The sequence below is a fragment of the Chiloscyllium plagiosum genome, chromosome 3, assembly GCF_004010195.1.
Source record: "Chiloscyllium plagiosum isolate BGI_BamShark_2017 chromosome 3, ASM401019v2, whole genome shotgun sequence".
Lineage (NCBI taxonomy): Eukaryota > Metazoa > Chordata > Chondrichthyes > Orectolobiformes > Hemiscylliidae > Chiloscyllium > Chiloscyllium plagiosum.
Genome location: NC_057712.1, coordinates 117,248,641 through 117,269,925, shown reverse-complemented (window position 1 = coordinate 117,269,925; position 21,285 = coordinate 117,248,641). Strand labels below are relative to the sequence as shown.

Here is a 21,285-nt window from a genome sequence, read left to right as displayed (position 1 = left end):
CCTCCTGCTGGCCCATCTCCCTCGTGAGAACATTCTGCACCCTCTCTGAGACACCCTTGATCCTGGCACAGGGAAACAACACACCATTCTGCTTTTTCTCTGCTGGCCACAGGAACGTCTGTCTGTACCTCTGACTACAGAATCCCCTAACACAATTGATCTCGTTGCATTAGAGCCAGTCTCAATACCAGAAACTTGGCTGTTCGTGCTATGTTCCCTTGAGAATCCATCACCCCCTACATTTTCTAAAACAGCATACCTGATTGAAATGGGTATATCCACAAAAAACTCCTGCACTAGCTGCCTACCTCTCTTACCCTTTCTGGAGTTAACCCATCTATTTGACTGTATCTGAGACTTGCCCCCCTTCCTATAACTGCCATCCATCACATACTGTTGCTGTTGCAAATTCCTCATCGCTTCTATCTGTCTCCCCAACCGATCCACTCGATCTGATAAGATTTGCATCCAACAGCATTTATGGCAGATATAATCCGCAGTAACCCTTAAACTCTCTTTAAACTCCCACATCTGACAAGAAGTACATTTCACTGCAAAGGCCATTTTTGCTCCTTCACAATCTACAGACCCAGAAAATAACACCGTCTGATTCCTCTACAAACTCTATCCCAGGTTAAATTAATAGCTATGGCTTATATTTTAAATTTAATCAAGAGACTTATCTCCAAAAACATATAATCAAGAAAGAATCCACTATACTCAATAGCTTTTCTCTTCGATAGACTTAAAACAACAATTAACTTATCTGATTCTGTGCTGTGAACTTCGCCCAACAGTTCCTGCAAGATTAGTTGTGAATTTCACTGTTTGTTAATTTTCTCAGATGTCCAGCGATACATGAAATCAAACCGCAAAGGCAGTAATTGTGCAGGTTCTCTCTCTCTCTCTCACTCCTGCACTGTCCTCACCATGTGCTTCCTTTGTCTGCTCTTCTCCCTTTTAAAACTGCTGTTGTTTTGCCTTTCTTTTTCCAAAGTTCCAAAACAAAGCAACAGCATATAAAACAGTAATTGCTGCTCCTGGAATTTGACGAAATCACCTCCAACACCTAAAATACCACAAAAAAAAAGGAGCAGCTCTTACAGCCAGAAATTTTTCCCATCCTCCATCTTGGATTACCCAGAATCCTATATATGGCAAAACTCTTAGCAGCATCAATGTACAGAGAGTTCTCGGTGTATAGGTTCATAGTTCCCTGAAAGTGGCAACACAAATGGATAATGTGGGCAAGAAGGCGTATGGCATGCTTGCATGCATTGGTTGAGGTATAGAGTATAAAAACTGGCAAGTCATATTATAGACGTACAGAACTTTAGTTAAGCCACATTTTGAGTATTGTGTCGAGTTCTATTCACCACACTACCAGAAGAATGTGTCGGCTTTGGAGAGGGTACAGAAAAGGTTTATCAGGATGTTGACTGGCTTGGAGGGTAGTAGCTAAGGGAAAAATTGGAAAACTGTTTTTTGCTCGAACTTTGGAGGGCAAGGGGCAACTTGATAGAAGTTTCGCAAAATTACTAGAGGCGTAGATAGAATGGATAGTTGGAGACATTTTCCCAGGGTAGAAATACCAATTACTAGGGGACATTGGTTTAAGGTAAAAGAGGGTAAGTTTAAAGGAAATGTCAGAGGCAACACAGAGGTCAGTGCCTGGAATGTGCTGTCAAAAGAGGCGTTAGAAGCAAATACGATAGGAATGATTAAGAGGGATACAGACCACATAGAGGGAAAAAGTTTTTAGTTAGAAAGTCATCATGTGTCAGTGCAGGCTTGATGGGCTGAAGAGCCTGTTCCTGTGCTGTAGTTGTTCTTTGTTCTAAAACAGCAATGTTAGCCATGTACGCAGTATTAAATAGAGTGTGGAAGGATGGACAGATTGTATACCATTAATGGTCAAAAAGTCAAAAGTAAAAGTTCCATAACTGAAAGTACAGTGCATTCATAACAAAATGGATGAATTACTAGTACAAACAGAAATAAATCTCTATTACCAACAGCAATTTCAGGGACATGTTTGGAAGATCACCAAGGCTGGGATCAAAATATTCAAGGGTAGTTGATAGTTTGAAAGGACTTAATGTCCGGGGGAGTGTTCCTGAGCAAAAACATCTTGGAGTGCAGGCTGATAGTTCCTTGAAAGTAGAGTCACAGGTAGATAGGATAGTGAAGAAGGCGTTTAGTACGCTTGCCTTTACTGGTCAATGCATTGAGTATCGGGGTTGGGAGGTCATGTTGCAGCTGCACAGGACATTGGTTGGGTCACGTTTGGAGGAGTGCATGCAATTCTGGTCTCCCTGCTATAGGAAGGATGTTATGAAACTTGAAAGCGTTCAGAAAAGATTTACAAGGATGTTGCCATTGGAGGATTTGAGCTATTGGGACAAGCTGAATAGGCTGGGGTTATTTTCCCTAGACCGTCGGAGGCTGAGGAGGTTTATAAAATCATGAGGGGCCTGGATGGGGTGAATAGCCAAAGTCTTTTCCCCAGGCTAGGGGAATTCAAAACTAGAGGGCATCGGTTTAAGGTGAAAGGGGAAGGATTTAAAAGGGACCTAACAGGCAACCTTTTCACACAGAGGTTGGTGTGTGTATGGAATGAGCTATCAGAGGAAGTGGTGGAGGCTGGTACAATTACAACATTTAAAAGGCATCAGGAAGGGTTTATGAATAGGAAGGGTTTAGAGGGATATGGGCCAAATGCTGGCAAATGGGACTAGATTTACATAGGACATCTGGCCAGGATGGACGAGTTGGACTTAAGTGTCTGTTTCCATGCTATATATCTCTGTGACTCTATGGCAGGAAACTAGGAAAAGGTGGACGGGCATTTTGATTAATGAAGGCTGACTTCGTCCAGTACTTCAGTTATAAAATCAGTTTGGTTAGAGGTAAGACATAGCAGAGGTAAGAAATGACTAACATTAACTGCTCTGCAGGAATAATGCATAAGTGTTTGTGAGAGAGGTATTGCAACAATCAAGAATGATGTTAATTTTTATATAGGCTAGGCAAATCAGATTGACAAAGGGAACCTGGAAGATGAGTTCATAGAGAGTATTCGGGAGTGTATCTCTTCAAAACACATATTCTAGATCCAACCAGGGAACAATGTATTTTAGATTTAGTAATGTGCAACGAGCCTTGTGACCTCATATTAAAATGAGTCTCTTGGCAACATGACCTTAACATCATAGAACATCACATTTAATTTGAGGGTCAGATGTATGGGTCCGAGACTAATTTAGTGCTGCTCAAACATTTTCTCAATATGACCACTTTATTGCATGAGAGTTCATGTGGCCTCAGAATGAAAGTTTGGGTATGGTTAGCAAGGGTCAAAGAACTCCATTGTACAGAAGGATCTCGGTGTCCTGGTACTTAAATCACACAAAAGGTTTGTATGCAGGTACAGCCAGTGAATTCGAAGACAAATGGAACATTAACATTTATTGCAAGGAGAATGGAATAGGAAACAAGGCAAACATTGCTGCAGCTGTATAGCCTTAGTTGGACTGCTTGTGGAGTACTGGGTACAGTTTTGGTCTCTTCATCGAAGAAAGAGTATTCTGTACTGGAAGCAATTCAAAGAAGTTTCATGCTACTGATTCCTGGTTTGAAGGGGTTATTGTACAAAAATAAATCGAATAGTACAACACCTATTGAAGTTTTGAAGAATGAGAGAATGAAAGGTATGATTCTGAGAGGACCTGAAACTGGGAGGATACTTCCCTTGTGGGAGAGTCTCGAACTAGGGGACAGTCTAAGAATGAGTGGTCTCCCCACTCAAAGCTGAGAGGAGAATGATTTTCTGAGTGCAGCTACTCTGTGGAATTCTCTTCAAGCAAAACAAGGGAGTCAAGGGTTATGAGGAACAAACAGAACAGTTAAGTTGAGGTCACTATTACAGCAGCCATTATCTTAAACACTGCTAAAATAAAAAGAAGTTGAAGGTTTTTGTTTTGCATTCGTCAGAACTAGAATGCAACAAGTAGACTTAAACAAAAGGGACACCATTTTATTTATTTTTTTCTAGTGCTTATTTTATCCCCAGCACCCATGGTGTGTGTGTGCAGGTGTGAGACACAGTGGAAGACACAAAGTGCACGAATCTTTATTCAATTTCCACCATCAGGAAGATAGGAAAACACCCGGGTGGCCAGTGACAAACACTGCCCTTCACACCAAGGGACAGTGCTGTGTGATCAAAACAGTGAAGGGGAGGGTAGGGACTAAATCAAAATAGAGACACCATTTTATATAGCATGAGAAGTGGGTGCTGATTGGTTGGGCCATCATTAGTATGGAGAGGTAGCCAGAACAGTAACCTGTCAATCTTAACTTCCAGACCAGGCAGGAAGATTCTGGTTGGGCAGAGTGGGTGCCACAGGGATGTAGCAGAGATGGCTGTCTCCATGACTCCTCTTTTTTGAAAAAGATGCAATGTACGTATAGATACCTTTTGCCATGTAACGCTCTATTTACATATGCAATTTCTGGAATACATATCTGCATCACTCAGTAACTGTGGGTCTGGCTGATGGTCAGAAATTGGATTCCAAAGTAGTACTTTGCATCATCCAGATTATATAATAAATAATTTCCAACAGCATATTCTTTTCTGTGGATATTCTTTTCTGAGGCTTGCAAGCACGGGCTGGTTGTGCATAATTCGTCAACAAGATGTGCTGTTTGTTATGGTCCATCAGTCATTGGGTCATGCAGCCTATATACATCACACTGGCACTGAAACCTTTACAATGGGACTCATTTGTGGGACAGGCAAGCCACCTTTCTGGTTTGACAGCAGCTTGTTAGTGGAGGAAACTGTCCATAGATTTACTGCAGTGTAGCAGCACAAGACAGCTAGTTTCACCTACTGTTCGAATTATTTGAGAAACCTTTCCCTTCCAGAGTAATTGAAGGTCGACTCGGGGCGAAAAGGTGGCAGACGTGGGCACTATCTTCAGTTTTCACTATGGACGATTGCTGGGATGGTCAGAGTAATCAATTATCATACTGGATATTGTTTGCGGAGGACGTCAATTAAGAACCTGAAGACATTGTGGATCTGAGGTTTTATGTTCCTACAGAATTGTTTTGTGTATTTGGATGACTGGCTGTTTTTTTTGGAGATGTTGATGGTTCTTCAGACAGCATACATCATCAGAAATGGATTACACTCTTAAATTATTATTTGAACAGCACATGGGAATGGACCATAGTGGGGTTGTGGTAGGAGATCAGCCATGATCTTATTAAATAGCACAGCGGGCACAAAGGACCACGTGGCTTATGCAGCCCTAACAGTGTACGAAAATTACATGCTTCTCTGAACATTTGCCATTTACACACAGTGTAATCAGTCCTTGGGCAAGAATACAGAAACCACCCAGTCCATACTCAAATACTCTTGCTGCCCTCTTGTGGATGAGATATCAGTTTTTTTGTTCCACAATATTCACGAGGTCCTTCATAAGAGGTTAGTGAGCAAAGTTAAAGCATGTAGGATTGGGTCATAATACATTGGCATGGATTGAGAATTGATTGACAAACAGGAAACAGAAAGTGGGAATAAATGGGTCTTTTCTTGAGTGGCAGCAAGTGAGCAATGGGTACCGCAAGGATTTATACTTGGACCCCAGATATTCACGTTATATAAATAAACTGGATGAGGGAACCAAATGCAACATTTCCAAGTTCGCTAACAATAAGGAACTGGGTGGGATTGAGTTGGGAGGATGATGCAAGAAGGCTTCGAGGTGATTTCGACAAGTTGAGTGAGTGGGCACATGCAGTACAACATGATTAAATGGGAAGTTATACATTTCACCAAGAAAAAGAGAAAGGAAAATAATTTTGAAAATGATGATACATTGGGAAGTGTGGATGTACACACCTCTGGTAGTTCTTCTACACCACTCAATGAAAGTGGACAGGCAGGTGCAAAACGTGATCAAGAAGGCAAATGGTATATTGGCCTTCATTGTAAGAGGACTTGAGTTCAGAAGCAGGAACATCTTATGGCAATTTTATGGGGCCCTGGTGAGAACACTCCTGGAGCAATGTGTACGATTTTGGTCTCTCTACCAAGGAGAGGATAGACTTGCTATAGAGAGAGTGCAGTGGAAGTTCATAACAGCAATGGCAAGACTATCCTATGAGGGTTGACAGGGCCTGTGTTCACTACAGTTTAGAAGGATGAGAAGGAATCTGGTTGAAGCAAAATTCCAACAGGACTGTACAGACTAGATGCAGGGATGATGTTTTCCCAAGTTAGAGTCTGGAACGAGGAGACAGGATATGGCATAGACCATTTCACGTCTCAGTAATTTGATTGAGTTTTTTTAAAGAAGTAACAAAGAGAATTGAGTGGACGTGATCTATATGGACTTCAATAAGGCTCCCCATGGTGGACTGGTTAGATCACATGGAGTACAGGGAGAACTAGCCATGTGTTACAGAACTGGGTCAAAGATAGAAGACAGAAGGTGTTTGTGGGAGAGCTGCTTTTAGACTGGAGATCTATGACCAGCGGTGTGCAACAAGGATCGGTGCTGGGTCCACTGCTTTTCATCATTGATATAAACGATTTGGATGTGAACACTGGAGGCATGGTTAGTAAGCTTGCAAATGACACCAAAATAGGCAGTGTAGTGAATAGCGAAGAGGTTGTCTCAGATCACAACGAGACCTTGATCAGATCAGCCAATGGGCTGAGATGTGGCAGGTGGAGTTCAATTTAAATAAATATGAGGTGCTGCATTTTGGAAAGGTGAATCAGGGCAGTACTTATACTTGGTAGGAAGGTACTGGGGTGTGTTGATGAACAAAGAGACCTTGGAGTGCAGGCTCATATTTCCTTGATTGTAGAGCTGCAGGTAGACAGGATAATGAAGGAGGCATTTGGTATGCTTTCCTTTATTGGGGGGTCAGTGCATTGAGTATAGGGGTTGATAGGTCATGTTGTGGCTGTACAGGACATTGGTTAGGCCAGTATTGGAATACTGCATGCAATTCTCGTCTCCCTGCTTTGGCAATGATGTAGCGAAATTGAAAGGGTTCAGAAAAGATTTACAAGGATGTTGTCAGGGTTGGAGGTTTTGAACTATAAGAAGAGACTGAACAGGCTGTTTCCTCTGGAACGTCAGAGGCTGAGGGGTAATCTTACAGAGATTTATAAAATCATGAGGGGCATGGATAAGATAAAGCGACAAGGTCTTTTCCTGGGGTGAGAGAGTCCAAAACAAGAGGGCATAGGTTTAAGGTGAGAGGGGAAAGGTATACAGAGGAACCCTGATTATCCAAATGTCAGATTATCTGGCAAGATCGCAATGTCCCGATGCTTGGCTAAACTATGTTGTCCGGCACTCGATTATCTGGAATTCAATTAACCGAATGAAATACTCTCCGCCCGTGTCCTTCGGATAATCGAGATTCCTCTGTAAGAGACCTAAGGGGCAAATGGTGGTGCATGTATGGAATGAGCTGCCAGAGGAAGTGATGGAGGCTGGCACAATTACAACATTGAAAAGGCATCTGGATGGGTATATGAATAGGAAGGGTTTAGTGGGATATGGGCCAAATGCTGGCAAATGGGACTATGTTGATTTAGGATATCTGGCCAGCATGGATGAGTTGGACCAATGGGTCTGTTTCCAGGCTGTGCAGGTCTATGACTGTATGATTCTCTTTTAGAACTGAAATGAGAAAAAAACTTCCTCCCTCAAAGGGGAGTGAGATTGTGAAATCCACTACTACAGAAGGGCTCATACCAACTCAATAAATATATTTATTCAAGAAACAGACAATCATATTTTCAGATTTTAAAAGACATCAGGATGTATGGGGAGAAGGTGGCAACATGACGTTACGCTAGAGGATCAGCTGTGGCCAGACTGAATGGCAGAGCAGACTCAAAGGGCCAAATGGCCCGCAACTGCTCCTGATTTCTATGTTTCTATCCTGCACAAAGCCAAAAGCTATACCACAATGTCCACATTCTGGGACAATTGTATTACAGACCATTTCTGCAAGAGAATCAATTAAAAAAAAAACGGTTTGTATCAGGACAGAAACAAAGACTAATTCATGCTTCAGTTTTATCATATCACTTAATGTCTTTCAGATGTAGACAACGGTGGTTTTGCAGGAGTGGTTGCCAATAAGGAAATGGCTGTCTTGATTCTAAATATACAGTACATGAACATTGCCATATGTTTGGACATTGGCAAAGCTTGTTGACCATGTTGCAATCTTGCATGATCACATTGCATTTCAACTGGACATCAGAGAATACTGCAAAAAGTACTCAATACACTTACACACACCATTGCAACCTCTATCCAATATGTTAGTATGGGGTAAACCCAGTGTAAAATTATACCATCTTTGGCTGCCTAAGTCTTCATTTCCCTTCCATAATAATTTTAGAAAAATCAGGCAACTTAATTGAAAGTTAAGCTTCTGAGGGCTCTTGACAATGCGTATGATGAAAAGATGTTTCCTCTTGTGGGAGAATCTGGAACCAGGGGTCAGCGTTTAAAAATAAAGGGTTCCATTTAAGACAGAGAAGAGGAAAGCATTTTTCTCTCAGAGGGATGAGTATGTTTGGAATTCCCTTCCTCAAAAGGCAGTAGATTCAGAAGCTTTAATTTTTTTTAAGGCAGATGTAGACACATTTTTTTCCCCCAAGTAAATAAAAGGTGCGTTCATGGTCCTGAGTGGAATAGATTAGATTAGATTCCCTATAGTGTGGAAACAGGCCCTTCGTCCCAACAAGTCCACATCGACCCTCCAAAGAGTAACCCACCCAGACCCATTTCCCTCTGACTAATGCACCTAACACTATGGGCAATTTAGCATGACCTAACCTGCACATCTTTGTGCCTGTGGGAGAAAACCCATGCAAACATGGGGAGAATGTGCAAACTCCACACAGACAGTCACCCGAGGCTGGAATCGAACCTGGGACCCTGGTGCTGTGAGGCAGCTGTGCTAACCACTGAGCCACCGTGTCACCCTACTTCATTCTTACTAATGTTACAATTCTTCTTACCATTTCTTTGTAGAGAAAATCAGTCAGTCAGTCTCATTCCCCTGAAAGTCCACTGTTTTTAATCTCCTTTTTAATCAAAAACTTGACTTTTTTTCCCCTCCTCACCTTGTCCCCCTATTACACCACCATTCATTCCCCAGCACAGGACTGTAACTTGGCCATCACTCATTCTTACCCCAAAACTATCATTCTGCTGCCCTGCCTTCCTAGGCTTAGATAAATTTATAGATAATCTGCATGACTCATCTTTTTTTTGAGAAGATATTCATCACATGCATCCTCATGACTGCTGGGCTGTAGTAGAATAACATCGAAAAGTGTGGCGCTGGAAAAGCACAGCAGGGCAGGCAGCATCGGAGCAGCTGGGAAGGCAACAGGTAGATGTGGGGGGGATGATGGTGATAGGTTGGAGGGAAGTGTGAATAGGTGGGAAGGACAGTGTTCAACCTCACTCCCACCCTCCTATTTACCTCTCAGCTCCCTGATGAAGGGCTTATGCCCGAAACGTCAATTCTCCTGCTCCTCAGATGCTGCCCGATTGCCTGCTGTGCTTTTCCAGCACCACACTTTTCGACTCTGATCTCCAGCATCTGAAGTCCTCACTTTTTCCTATAGCAGAATAATTCCAGCTCCTCCAACCTAACTTGTAGCTGAATTCCCCATCCCTAGAACTATTCTTCTAAATACTTTCTGCACCATCTCCAGGGCCTCAATTCCTTCCTCAAGAATAATGATTAAAATTGTGCTAACACGCCAATTGTGCTTTAGTAGAGATGTTGGATGTAGGTTTGCTTGCTGAGCTGGGAGGTTCAACCGGAAGTCTATCAACAAGCACATTGATTTGGACCCCATTTACCACCCCCTGAGAAATGACATCACCATAGGAAATGACATCACCAACTCAAGGAACTCCAAACATATAAATAGAAAGCAGGAAACACTAGCAGTGCTTCGTCTGGAGGCTCACTGAAGAGGTTACCTAGTATGGTGACGAAATGTCTGAAAATGAATCTTCCAGCTCAGTGAGCAAACCTACATCCAGAACCTCAACCCGAGCTACAAATCTTCTCAAATGCTTTAGTAGAGATTACACAGATTCAGCATAACTTCTCATTACCCCCATTCATGATGTCCAAGATCTCTTATACTTTGCTAACTACTCTCTTAATAGGTCTTTCCATCTTGAAAGATCTATTCACATGTGCCCCCCACACCACCTATGCAACGTTATTCTGCCCCAGCAACCTCATTACATTCGGGTTCCTGAAGAAGGGCTTATGCCCGAAACGTCGATTCTCCTGTTCCCTGGATGCTGCCTGACCTGCTGCGCTTTTCCAGCAACACATTTTCAGCTCTGATCTCCAGCATCTGCAGACCTCACTTTCAACCCCATTACATAATAGACTCTCATCACACTCAATAAGTCACTCACATCTCCGCTGTTAGAATCAATAAGAAATTGCAGGATCAGTGTTCTGAGTAGATATTCATTGAGGTCAGGAAGACAAAAATGGCAGAACTGAACTCCAACAATAACATTTGCAATTTCTAGGAACAGCCCTGCTTTGTTAAGTTGAAATCTCGGCAGGTCTGGCAGCATCTGTGAAGAGGGAAACGGATTGAACATCAAGTCCAATGCGACTCTTCTTCAGAACTTACTTAGATTCAAAACAGGAGTTCTGTTTCTCTTTCCACAGATGCTGCTAGACCTACCGAGTTTCTCCAGCATTTCCTACTTTTACCTCAGGTATTCTACTTTTATTTGATTGCTCCATACAGAATCCTGGGTAGTACTGATTTCAATAACAGATCGGAAACAGCCTTAGGGATGTTAACGATCATGGGAAGAGGGAGCACTACATTTTTTTTAGTTGACTCATGGGATGTGGGCCATGCTGGCTGGGCAGCAGCAGAGAAGGAGGTGGCGAGCTGCCTTCTTTAACCGCTGCAGTCCATTCAGTGTAAATACCGCAACAATGCCATTGGGAAAGGAGTTCCAAGATTTTGACCAAGAGACACTGAAGGAACAGCAATGTATTTCCAAGTCAGGATGGTGAGTGTTTGGAAGGAAACTTAGAGGGGTGACATTCCCAGAAATATCTGCTACCTTATCCTTTTAGATGATAATGATTGTCAAGCATTGCCAAGCTTCTTGAATGTTGTTGGAACTGCATTCATCGAGGCAAGTGGGGAGTATTCAATCACAGATTTGCTTCTTGTAGACTGCGGATAGGCCTTGGGGAGTCAGGAGGGGAGTTATGCTGTCAGATTCCTAGCCCTTGACCAACCCACAATGGTAACTCCCAGACGTTGATAGTGGGAGAATTCAGTGATGGCAATGCCACTGAATATCAAGGAGTGATGGGTAGATTCTCTCTTGTTGGGAATGGTGATTGCCTCACATTTGTGTTGTGCAAATGTGACTTGCCACTTGTCAGCCCAAGTCTGGATATTGTCCAGGTCTTGCACAAACTGGACATGAACTGCTTCAATATCTGGGAGTCACAAATGGTGCTGAAATATTGGTGATTGCACAGTTAACATCCTCATTTCTAATAAATGGAGGGAAGATCATTGATGAAGGAGCTGAAGTTGGTTGGGCTCTGAAGGAACTGGAACTGAGGTGATGGACCTCCCAGAACCACAACTATCTTCCTTTGTACTGCTATGTACGGCAATACTTAGCAGAGTGCCTTACGTCCTCATTCCCATTGACACTAGGTTTGCTACAACCCCTGGATATCACACTCGGTTAAATGCAGCCTTCATGTTGAATGCAATCATTGGCAAATTATCTCGAGAGATTAGCTCTTTTGTCCACATTTGAACCAAGGTTATAATGACGTCAGGAGCGGAGAGGTCCGAGCGGAATCCAGCGTGAACAGATTACTGCTAAGCAAATGCAGCTTGACAGCACTGTTGATGACACCATCTTGAGTTTCCTGATGACTGATAGTGGACTCTTGGGGTAGTAATTGGCCAGGTTGGTTCTCTCCTGCTTTTTGTTTACAGGACATACCTAGACAATTTTCCACATTGTTGGGTGGATGCCAGTGCTGCAGCTGTACTGAAACAGCTTGACTAGGGACATAGCAAATTCTGGAGCTTGCATCTTCAGTACTCCCATTGAGGGCCATAGTTTTTGCAGTTTCTTAGTGTTTCTAGGCATATGGAAGTCATGTGGAGTGAATCAAACTGATTGAAATGCAGCATTTGAGGATCTTTAAGAGATATTCCAAACTCCAAATTGCCAATGTAAATTGTGCATGGCAGTGTTCCTACCATAAATCTTTATGGGCAGCACAGTGGTTAGCACTGCTGCCTCACAGCACCAGAGACCCGGGTTCAATTCCCACCTCAGGCAACTGACTGTGTGGAGTTTGCACATTCTCCCCGTGTCTGCATGGATTTCCTCCGGGTGCTCCGGTTTCCTCCCACAGTCCAAAAAAAAAATGTGCCGGTTAGGTGCATTGGCCACACGAAATTGCCCGTTAGGGTGAAGGGGTAAATGTAGCGAAATGGGTCTGGGTGGGTTGCTCTTCGGAGAGTCAGTGTGGACTTGTTCGGCCGAAGGGCCTGTTTCCACACTGTAAATAATCTAATCTAATCTAATCTAAAAGAATCCTTTTGGAACATCAATAATCATCATTTATTCCCACATTTTGCTTTCTGTGCTGAATTCAACTGCTAATCCATTCAGCCCTTGATCCCCTGACTTCACATTTTCTGACTTTATTCATCAGTCTATCAGAATCAACTTCACTGAAGATCTTTTGAAAATCCTGAAAAGTTGCACTGACTGCAGCACGATTATCTACTCTCTTTGAGCAAGCAAGATTTTCACTTTGAATAATAGTCAACATGGATTTTAAATGGGCTCCTCTCCAGATGTACTTATATTCCCTCCCTTAGTATGATCTTCACTATTTTCTTATCACAGACGTTCAATTGATAAGTCTTTGATTCCCTGGACAAGTTTATTCCTGTTCTTATACACATACTTTGTTAGCTGTCTGCCAGTCCTCTGATATTGTACATTTCTCCCCCAAGAATTTATTTAATAGGTCTGCTAAGTATCTGCCATGTCTTTCCTGGAGTATTTTTAAATGCAGATGTGTAATCCATCTGGACTTAAGGTTTTATCCTCTTCAGATTTGACCAGCTTATTTAATATATCCTTCTGTAACATTTAAAATACCTTGATCTCATTACTCATCTTTTCATCCAATGTCTATCTCTTGTTCTATCTCTCTGGCAAATACCAAAACAAAATAATCATTTTATTTCTGTCAGCTCTATCATTTTATCCAATCTATCTAGTAATAGTTTATCCTGAACAAAGTCTCATTTGTTTTATTAATGCGCGTGTAAAGTATTTTAATTGCTTTTATGTTTAGCTATGACATTGTGATGGACTCCGTTTGAAGCAAACCTTTCTTGTTTTGTGTAGTCTTTATCACATTAAAATTGTGTTTTAAAGTCCTAATGCACAGTTTTAAACACAGTAATGAACTGGGAGACCAGTTTTTCAAATCACTTTTATACTCTTAAAAATAATCAGTCTCTGTCCACACAAACTCCCAGCATGTAAAAGAATTTGCAATGTTCAATTACTCAGGGATGAAACCAGAAGATCCATTGCTATATCAGTCAGACAGGGCTCCTAGCATGACTTGGCTCAACTCATAAACATGCATTCCAAAGTCAAGTGTGGTGCAAGGTAGGACTCCTTGGTAATGTTGGGGTCTAGGTTAGAGTGGTGCTGGAAAAGCACAGCAGGTCAGGCAGCATCCGAGGAGTAGGAAAATCGACGTTTCGGGCAAAAACACTTCAACAGGAATTTTGCATGAATCATCAATTTTCCCGCTCCTCGGATGCTGCCTGACCAGCTGTGCTTTTCCAGCACCACTCTAATCTAGATTCTGATTTCCAGCATCCGCAGTCCTCACTTTTGCCTCCTTGGTAATGTTACAAGCTGTTCTGTCTTTGACCTCTGTCAAAGGGGTCAGGTGTTTTCATACAAGCAGAGACAGGAGTAAACAGGATGGGCTTTTACCATGGCCAATGATAAAAGACTCCAGAAGTAGCTTGAAACAAAAACTAAATCTGGAGAAACTCAGCAGATCTGGCAGCATCTGTTGAGAGAAAGCAGAAGCAATATTTTGGGTCCAGTGACCCTTCTTCAAAATGCTTGATACTGTTTTCGGTCTGTTTGCCCAGATTTTTTCAGTTAAGGGTTGATCTTCAACAAGATGACATTGCTTTGTCCTGTAAAAGTATGCACCAAGTGCAAACAGTATGGTTCCGTGAAAACAACCATAAGATGCAAGGTCCTACAATTAACAGAGGTTTGTCTTAACATGAGCTATTCAATTCACAAATAGTTCAGAAATAGTCTTTAAGCTACCAGCTATCATGGAAAGAGACAGCACTATGCACCACTGTTGGGGTGAGGATATATGAGGTTGATGGCACTATTTTACCACTCTTCTATTTTACTTTGTAGATCTGACAAATTTGTTAGAAAAATGTACCTACCTTCATTGCTCCCAAAGCCTGAAATATTAAGGCAATCCTTGTTGGTGTAAGGGCTGCTAGCATAACATTAAATCTCACACCTTTGTCTGCAATAGGTGACTCATACACTCCATTCTCAGATACAGAACCAAACCTGTGTGAAGAAAGCAAAAAATGCACCTTGAGAACTTGCACATGTATTGTGCTTTTCAAAGCTCTGGCCTTGAAGGCTTTGTTCACTGACAAATTACCATTTCAATCAAGTGTTCCCACTCAATGTCCCTTTTCAATGTCTCTCAAATCAATACTGCACTGCTTTTCTGTGATCTTAACTACTTCCACAACCCCATAACCTTCCCCATGGCAAGTCTGGTTTGTATACATAGCGCTCTAGAAACTGAGCTGAGGTTTCATGAATAAAATCCATAATGTCAGAATAATAACTACTATCCTTCAATGGATTAAATACAATTCACAGGTATACCACCAAAGGACATGAAGGGTCAGGGGACCATCCGGGCTATGGATGCCTCATTTCTGCAGTTGATGCTGTCCCATTTTACCAATCATCAATCTTGGGGATGGCAGACAAAGGAAAAAGCATGCTGCAATTTCAAGAATCCTGAATGACTGCTCCATGATATAATCAAGAAAATCTGAGGAAACAGGTTACCCATAACTAATGTGCCAAACCTCTTCATCTCAGCTCACCCAAATATGCATTGCCTTCCAAAACCAGTGGCTTCCTAATTGATCAGTATTCTGACATTTGCACCAGTAACCAATTCCAAGACAAGTCCTTGATAAAAGAAATACCTCTTTTCATCTACCCAGCAGTTTCCTCATCTATCTAATTTACCTACGTTTCAACCACAATATCATTAATCCATTTCATGTACCTGATTGAAACACATTAAGTTATTTCTCAAATGTTAGAATTTCATTTTGGTCTCTCCCAGAGCATCTATTACTCCAAAGCGAAGTATTATGACGATCAAGGCCAATCTTCATAAATACAAGATTGGAATTCATGGATTACCTTTGCTCCCAACCTCAGTTCTCTCCACAATCTCATTAGCTATCATCAGGTTTAGGAATTATTTTAAAAAATGGTGCACCAGTTATATATTTTATTCCAGACATACATACTGCATACAACTATCTGCTTTCCCTATCTCCACCTCTCACTGAGGAGTCAATATAAGCCACACGGTTGATTTCATTCATTCAGTCACTTTCCTGTTCAATAACTTTCAAGAACAGTTATCCTAAAATCATACAGCACAGATGGAGACCATTCAGCCTATTATTGCTATCATGGCTCCTTAGACATAGATAGCCAATTTATTTCTCGAATTCACACTGAGAACTACTTAGAGTCATAGAGATGTACAGCATGGAAACAGACCCTTCGGTCCAACCCGTCCATGCTGACCAGATATCCCAACCAAATCTAGTCCCACCTGCCAGCACCCAGCCCATATCCCTCCAAACCCTTCCTTTTCATATTTCCATCCAAATGCCTCTTAAATGTTGCAATTGTACCAGCCTCCACCACTTCCTCTGGCAGCTCATTCCATTGATGTGCCACCCTCTGCATGAAAAAGTTGCCCCATGGGTCTCTTTTCTTTCTTTCCCCTCTCACCCTAAACCTATGCCCTCTAGTTGTGGACTCCCTGACACGAGGGAAAAGACTTTGTCTATTTACCCTATCCATGCCCCTCAATTTTGTAAACCTCTATAAGGTCACCCTTCAGCCTCTGATGCTCCAGGGAAAATAGTCCCAGCCTGTTCAGCCTCTCCCTATAGCTCAAATCCTCCAACTCTGGCAAATCCTTGTAAATCTTTTCTGAACCCTTTCAAGTTTCACATCATCTTTCTGATAGGAAGGAGACCAGAACTGCACGCAATATTCCAATAGTGGTGTAATCTGTGGTAACCCTCTTCGCTGTCCACTACACCTCCAATTTTGGTGTCTTCTGCAAACCTACTAACTGTGCCTCTTATGCTCGCATCCAAATCATTTATGTAAATGACAAAAAGTCGAGGATCCAGCACCGATCCTTGTGGCACTCCATTGGTCACAGGCCTCCAGTCTGAAAAACAACCCTCCACCATCACCTTTGAGTCTTCTACCTTTCAGCCAGTTCTGTATCCAAATGGCTAGTTCTCCCTGTATTCCATGAGATCTAACCTTGCTAATCAGTCTCCCATGGGGAACCTTGTCGAACACTTTACTGAAGTCCATATAGATCACATCTACCGCTCTGCCGTCATCAATCCTCTTTGTTACTTCTTCAAAGAACTCAATCAAATTTGTGAGACATGATTTCCCATGCAGAAAGCAATGTTGACTATCCCGAATCAGTCCTTACCTTTCCAAACCCATGTACATCCTGTCCCTCAGGATTCCCTCCAACAACTTGCCCACCACCGAGGTCAGACTCACCTGTCTATAGTTCCCTGGCTTGTCTTTACCGCCCTTCAGAGCACACTACATTTAAAAAAAAATTCTCATCTCCCATCTGATCCTTTTGCCAATTAATTTACATCCATTCCTCTATAGTGACCGGCACAGACATGGAATAAATATGGAGAAATCATCAAAAATATATTTATTCTATCAAATCAAAATCATTAGCTCTGCTGTAGATGACACAATGGCTCAATGGTTAGCACTGCTACCTCATCACCAGGGATGTGGGTTCGATCCAGCCTTGGGTGACTGTCTATGAGAAGTTTGGATATTCTTTTCTGTTTCCGCATTGGTGTCTGCTGGGAGATCCAGTTTCCTCCCACAGTCCAAAAATGTGCAAGTTATTTTGATCGGCCATGGGAAATTATCCTGTAGTGTCCAGGGATGTGCAAGCAAGGTGGGTTGGCCATGGTAAATGTAGAGTTAAAGGGATAGAATGTAAGAACAAGAGCAGGAATAGGCCATCCAGCCCTTCGAGCCTGCTCCGCCACTCAATAAGATCATGACGAATCTTTTCATGAACTCAACTCCACTTACCCGCGTTTTCACCAAATCCCTTAATTCATTTACTTTTCAAAAACAGTATCTACCTTCACTTTAAAAGCAATTACTCAAGTAATGTCAACTACTTCCCTGGGCAAGGAATTCCATAGATTAACAACCCTCTGGGTGAAGAGCTGCCACACAGTTCAGTTCTAAACCTGCTTCCTCCAATCTTGAAGCCCAGCCCTCTTGTCCTAGTTTCACCTACCAGTGGAAACATCCTATCTATTTCAATTTTATCAATTCTTTTCATAATTTTACAATTTCTATAAGATCCCCCTCATTCTTCTGAATTCCAATGAATATAATCCTAACCTACTCAGCCTCTCCTCTTAAGCCAACCCCCCTCAACTCTGGAATCAACCTAGTGAACCTCCTCTGCATCCCCTCCAATGCCAGTACATCCTTTCTTAAGGAGACCAAATCTGCACATAGTATTCCAGGTGTGGCCTCACCAGCACCTTGTGCAGCTATAACATTATCTTTTTGCTTTTAAACTCAACCGCTTTAACAATGAAGGGCAAAATTTTATTTGTCTTCCTAATTACTTGTTGTAACTGCAGACGAACCTTCTGTGATTCATGCACAAGGACACCCAGGTCCCTCTGCAAATCCACATGCATGGTTAAAAAGTTGCAGCAAGTAGTAACCTATTTTGCTGTTACTCTGACCAAAATGTATAACTTCACATTTACTAACACTGTATTCCATCTGCCAAACCTTTGCCCACTCACTCGATGTATCTATGTTCCTCTGCAAAGTTTCACAGTCCTCTGCATACTTTGCTCTGCCACTCAACTTAGTGTCATCGGCAAATTTTGACACCATACACGTGGTGCCCAATTCCAAATCATCTATATCAGTTTTAAATAATTGCGGTACCAACACCGATCCCTGAGACACACCATTAGTCACTGATTGCCAGCCAGAATAGCACTCATTTATCCCCAGTCTTTGCTTCCTGTCCATCAACCAATCCTCTATTCATGCTAATACTCTACCCCAACACCATGCATCCTTATCTTATGCAGCAGCCTCACGTGCAGCACCTTGTCAAAGGCCTTCTGGAAATATAGATACACAACATCCACTGGGTCCCCGTTGTCCACCTTGCTTGAAGTGTCGTAATAGAATTCCAAAAGATTAGTGAAGCATGACCTGCCCTTCATGAACCCATGCTGCGTCCGTGAAATGGGACAACTTTTTTCAAGATGCCCTGCTATTTCTTGCTTGATAATAAACTCAAGCATTTTCCCCACTATAGAGGTTAAGCTCACTGGTCTATAATTCTCCATCTTTTGTCTACTTCCCTTTTTAAACAATGGTGTCACATTTGCTATTTTCTAATCTGCTGGGACTGCCCCAGAATCCAGCGAAGTTTAGAAAATTACCACTAGAAGAAGTCACCTGCTAATTTTTTCCGCCATCACTTTTAGTACCCTGGGATGCATTCCATCAGGGTCAAGAGACTTATCTATCCTTAGCTCCATTAGCTTACCTAACACTAACTCTTCCATAATAATAGTTTCCAGGTCCTCACTTAAGGATGGTGTCTGGGTCTAAGTCTGGGCGGTATGCCCATCAGAGGTTCAGTGCAGACATGATGGGCTGAATGGCCTCTTTCCACACTGTAGGAAAGAAAGATATATTTATAGAATGGTCTTTCACCAAATACTACTTAATGATACTGTTGAAGGGATAAACATTGACTAGGAACCAGGGAGAAACTCCACAGCTTTTTAAAGTAGTGCTGTGGGATAGTTTAATTGCCCTCAACAGGGCTGATGGGATCTCAGTTTAACTTACCAATCAAAAATCGTGCTTCCAACAGTTTAGCACAACACCAGTAGTGCACTGGATTTTGAATTCTAACTCAGAATTGACAATGACAGAACTGATCTTTGGATTACAGAAGAACAATCCCAGCTTCTCTTGTTCTACAGTGATGTGCCTGGTTGGCTAGGCCTTCTTGTATTTCTGTAAGGTTTCTCTAGAAGAAGTCACATCCCTTTCATGGGCATTCCATTAACTAAAGTTATTTTCTAATCCCTTTATTGCTATCATTTGAAAGTATTTGCCATACTTTAGGCAAACATTTCCTATTTTTACTAATTCACTGGTCAAAGAGAGCAGTTGGTACTGAAGTAGAAATTTAAAACATTTATAATGGCTATTTTGGATAAAGTACATTTTAGAAGCAGAGACAGCAAAAACGAGTTGTTTAACTACTGTTGCCAAAAATACCAACTTGCTTTGCAATAATTTGGGATGATCAGTCCATTACAACAATAGCTACACTTCCAAAAACAAAATGCTTTATTGGCTCTCAATTATTTTGAAACAGCTTGAAGTGGTGAAAGGTAAAACAGAAATGCAAATAAATCATACACAGTCATAGTCATAGAGTAACAAAGCATGCAAACAGACCCTTTGGTCAACTTGTCCATGCCGACCAGGTTTCTCAGACTAAACGAGTCCCATTTGACTGAGTTTGGCCCATATCCCTCTAAACGTTTCCTATTCATGTCCAAATGACTTTTAAATGTAACTGGATTTGCATCTACCACTTCCTCTGGCAGTAAGTCTTTCTCTCTTTACATATACTAACTTCAACCAATTAACTAATATATTACTTCAAAGGGAAGCAGGAACCCAAAATAATGGATCTGCACAAATCAGGAAATATGAAGTGTAAAAGGTAGTTCTTCAATTAGCTAAGGCATAGAGTTAAGAGCTGGGACGTTATGCCAGAACTGCATAAAACGCTGGTTAGGCCAAAACTGTGCAGTTCTGGAATCCACACTGTAGGAGGGATATGATTGCACTGGAGACAGTGCAAAAGAGATTTACCAAGATGTTGCCTGGGCTGGAAAGGTTTAGTTATGAAGAGAGATTGCATCGAAGGTGACTGCTTTCCTCAGACTAGGGAAGACTGCATGGGGACACGATTAAGATGTATAACATTATAAGGAGCATAGGTAGGGCAGAGGGATCAATGACCAGGGAGCATAGTTTGAAGGTAAGGGGCAGCATTTAGATAGGATGTGAGGAAAAGTTTTTTTCACCAAAAGGGTGGTGGGAATCTGGAAGGGTAATTGAGACTATAAACCCCATAACATAGAACATAGAACAGCGCAGTACAGGCCCTTCAGCCCTCGATGTTGCACTGACCTGTCATACCAATCTGAAGCCTATCTAACCTACACTATTCCACGTACGTCCATATGCTTGTCCAATGACGATTTAAATGTACTTAAAGTTGGCAAATCTACTACCGTTGCAGGCAAAGCATTCCATAACCTTACTACTCTCTGAGTAAAGAAACTACCTCTGACATCTGTCCTATATCTATCATCCCTCAATTTAAAGCTGTGCCCCCTCATGCTCACCGTCATCATTCTTGGATAAAGGCTCTCCCTGTCCACCTAATTACCTTATATGTCTCTATTAAGTCACCTCTCAACCTTCTTCTCTCTAATGAAAACAACCTCAAGTCCCTCAGCCTTTCCTCGTAAGACCTTCGTAACATTTAGACACACGTTTGTGATGCCAAGGCATACAAGGCGATGGGTCGAGTGCTGAAAAATAGAATTAGAATAGCTAGCTACGTGATTTTGACAGGTGCAGACTCGATGGGCTGAAGGGCCTTTTTCTGTGCTGAAGATCTCTATGC

At 42.0% G+C, this 21,285-nt stretch overlaps 1 protein-coding gene across 1 annotated transcript in view; it reads right to left on the bottom strand.

Annotated features, from left to right (window-relative positions):
• acoxl (acyl-CoA oxidase-like) overlaps positions 1-21,285 on the bottom strand; it is a 390,645-nt gene that overhangs the window by 333,353 nt on the left and 36,007 nt on the right. The window contains exon 9 of the mRNA XM_043687180.1: positions 14,615-14,747. Within this exon, the coding sequence (XP_043543115.1) occupies positions 14,615-14,747 (133 nt within the window). The remainder of the gene's footprint in view (positions 1-14,614; positions 14,748-21,285) is intronic.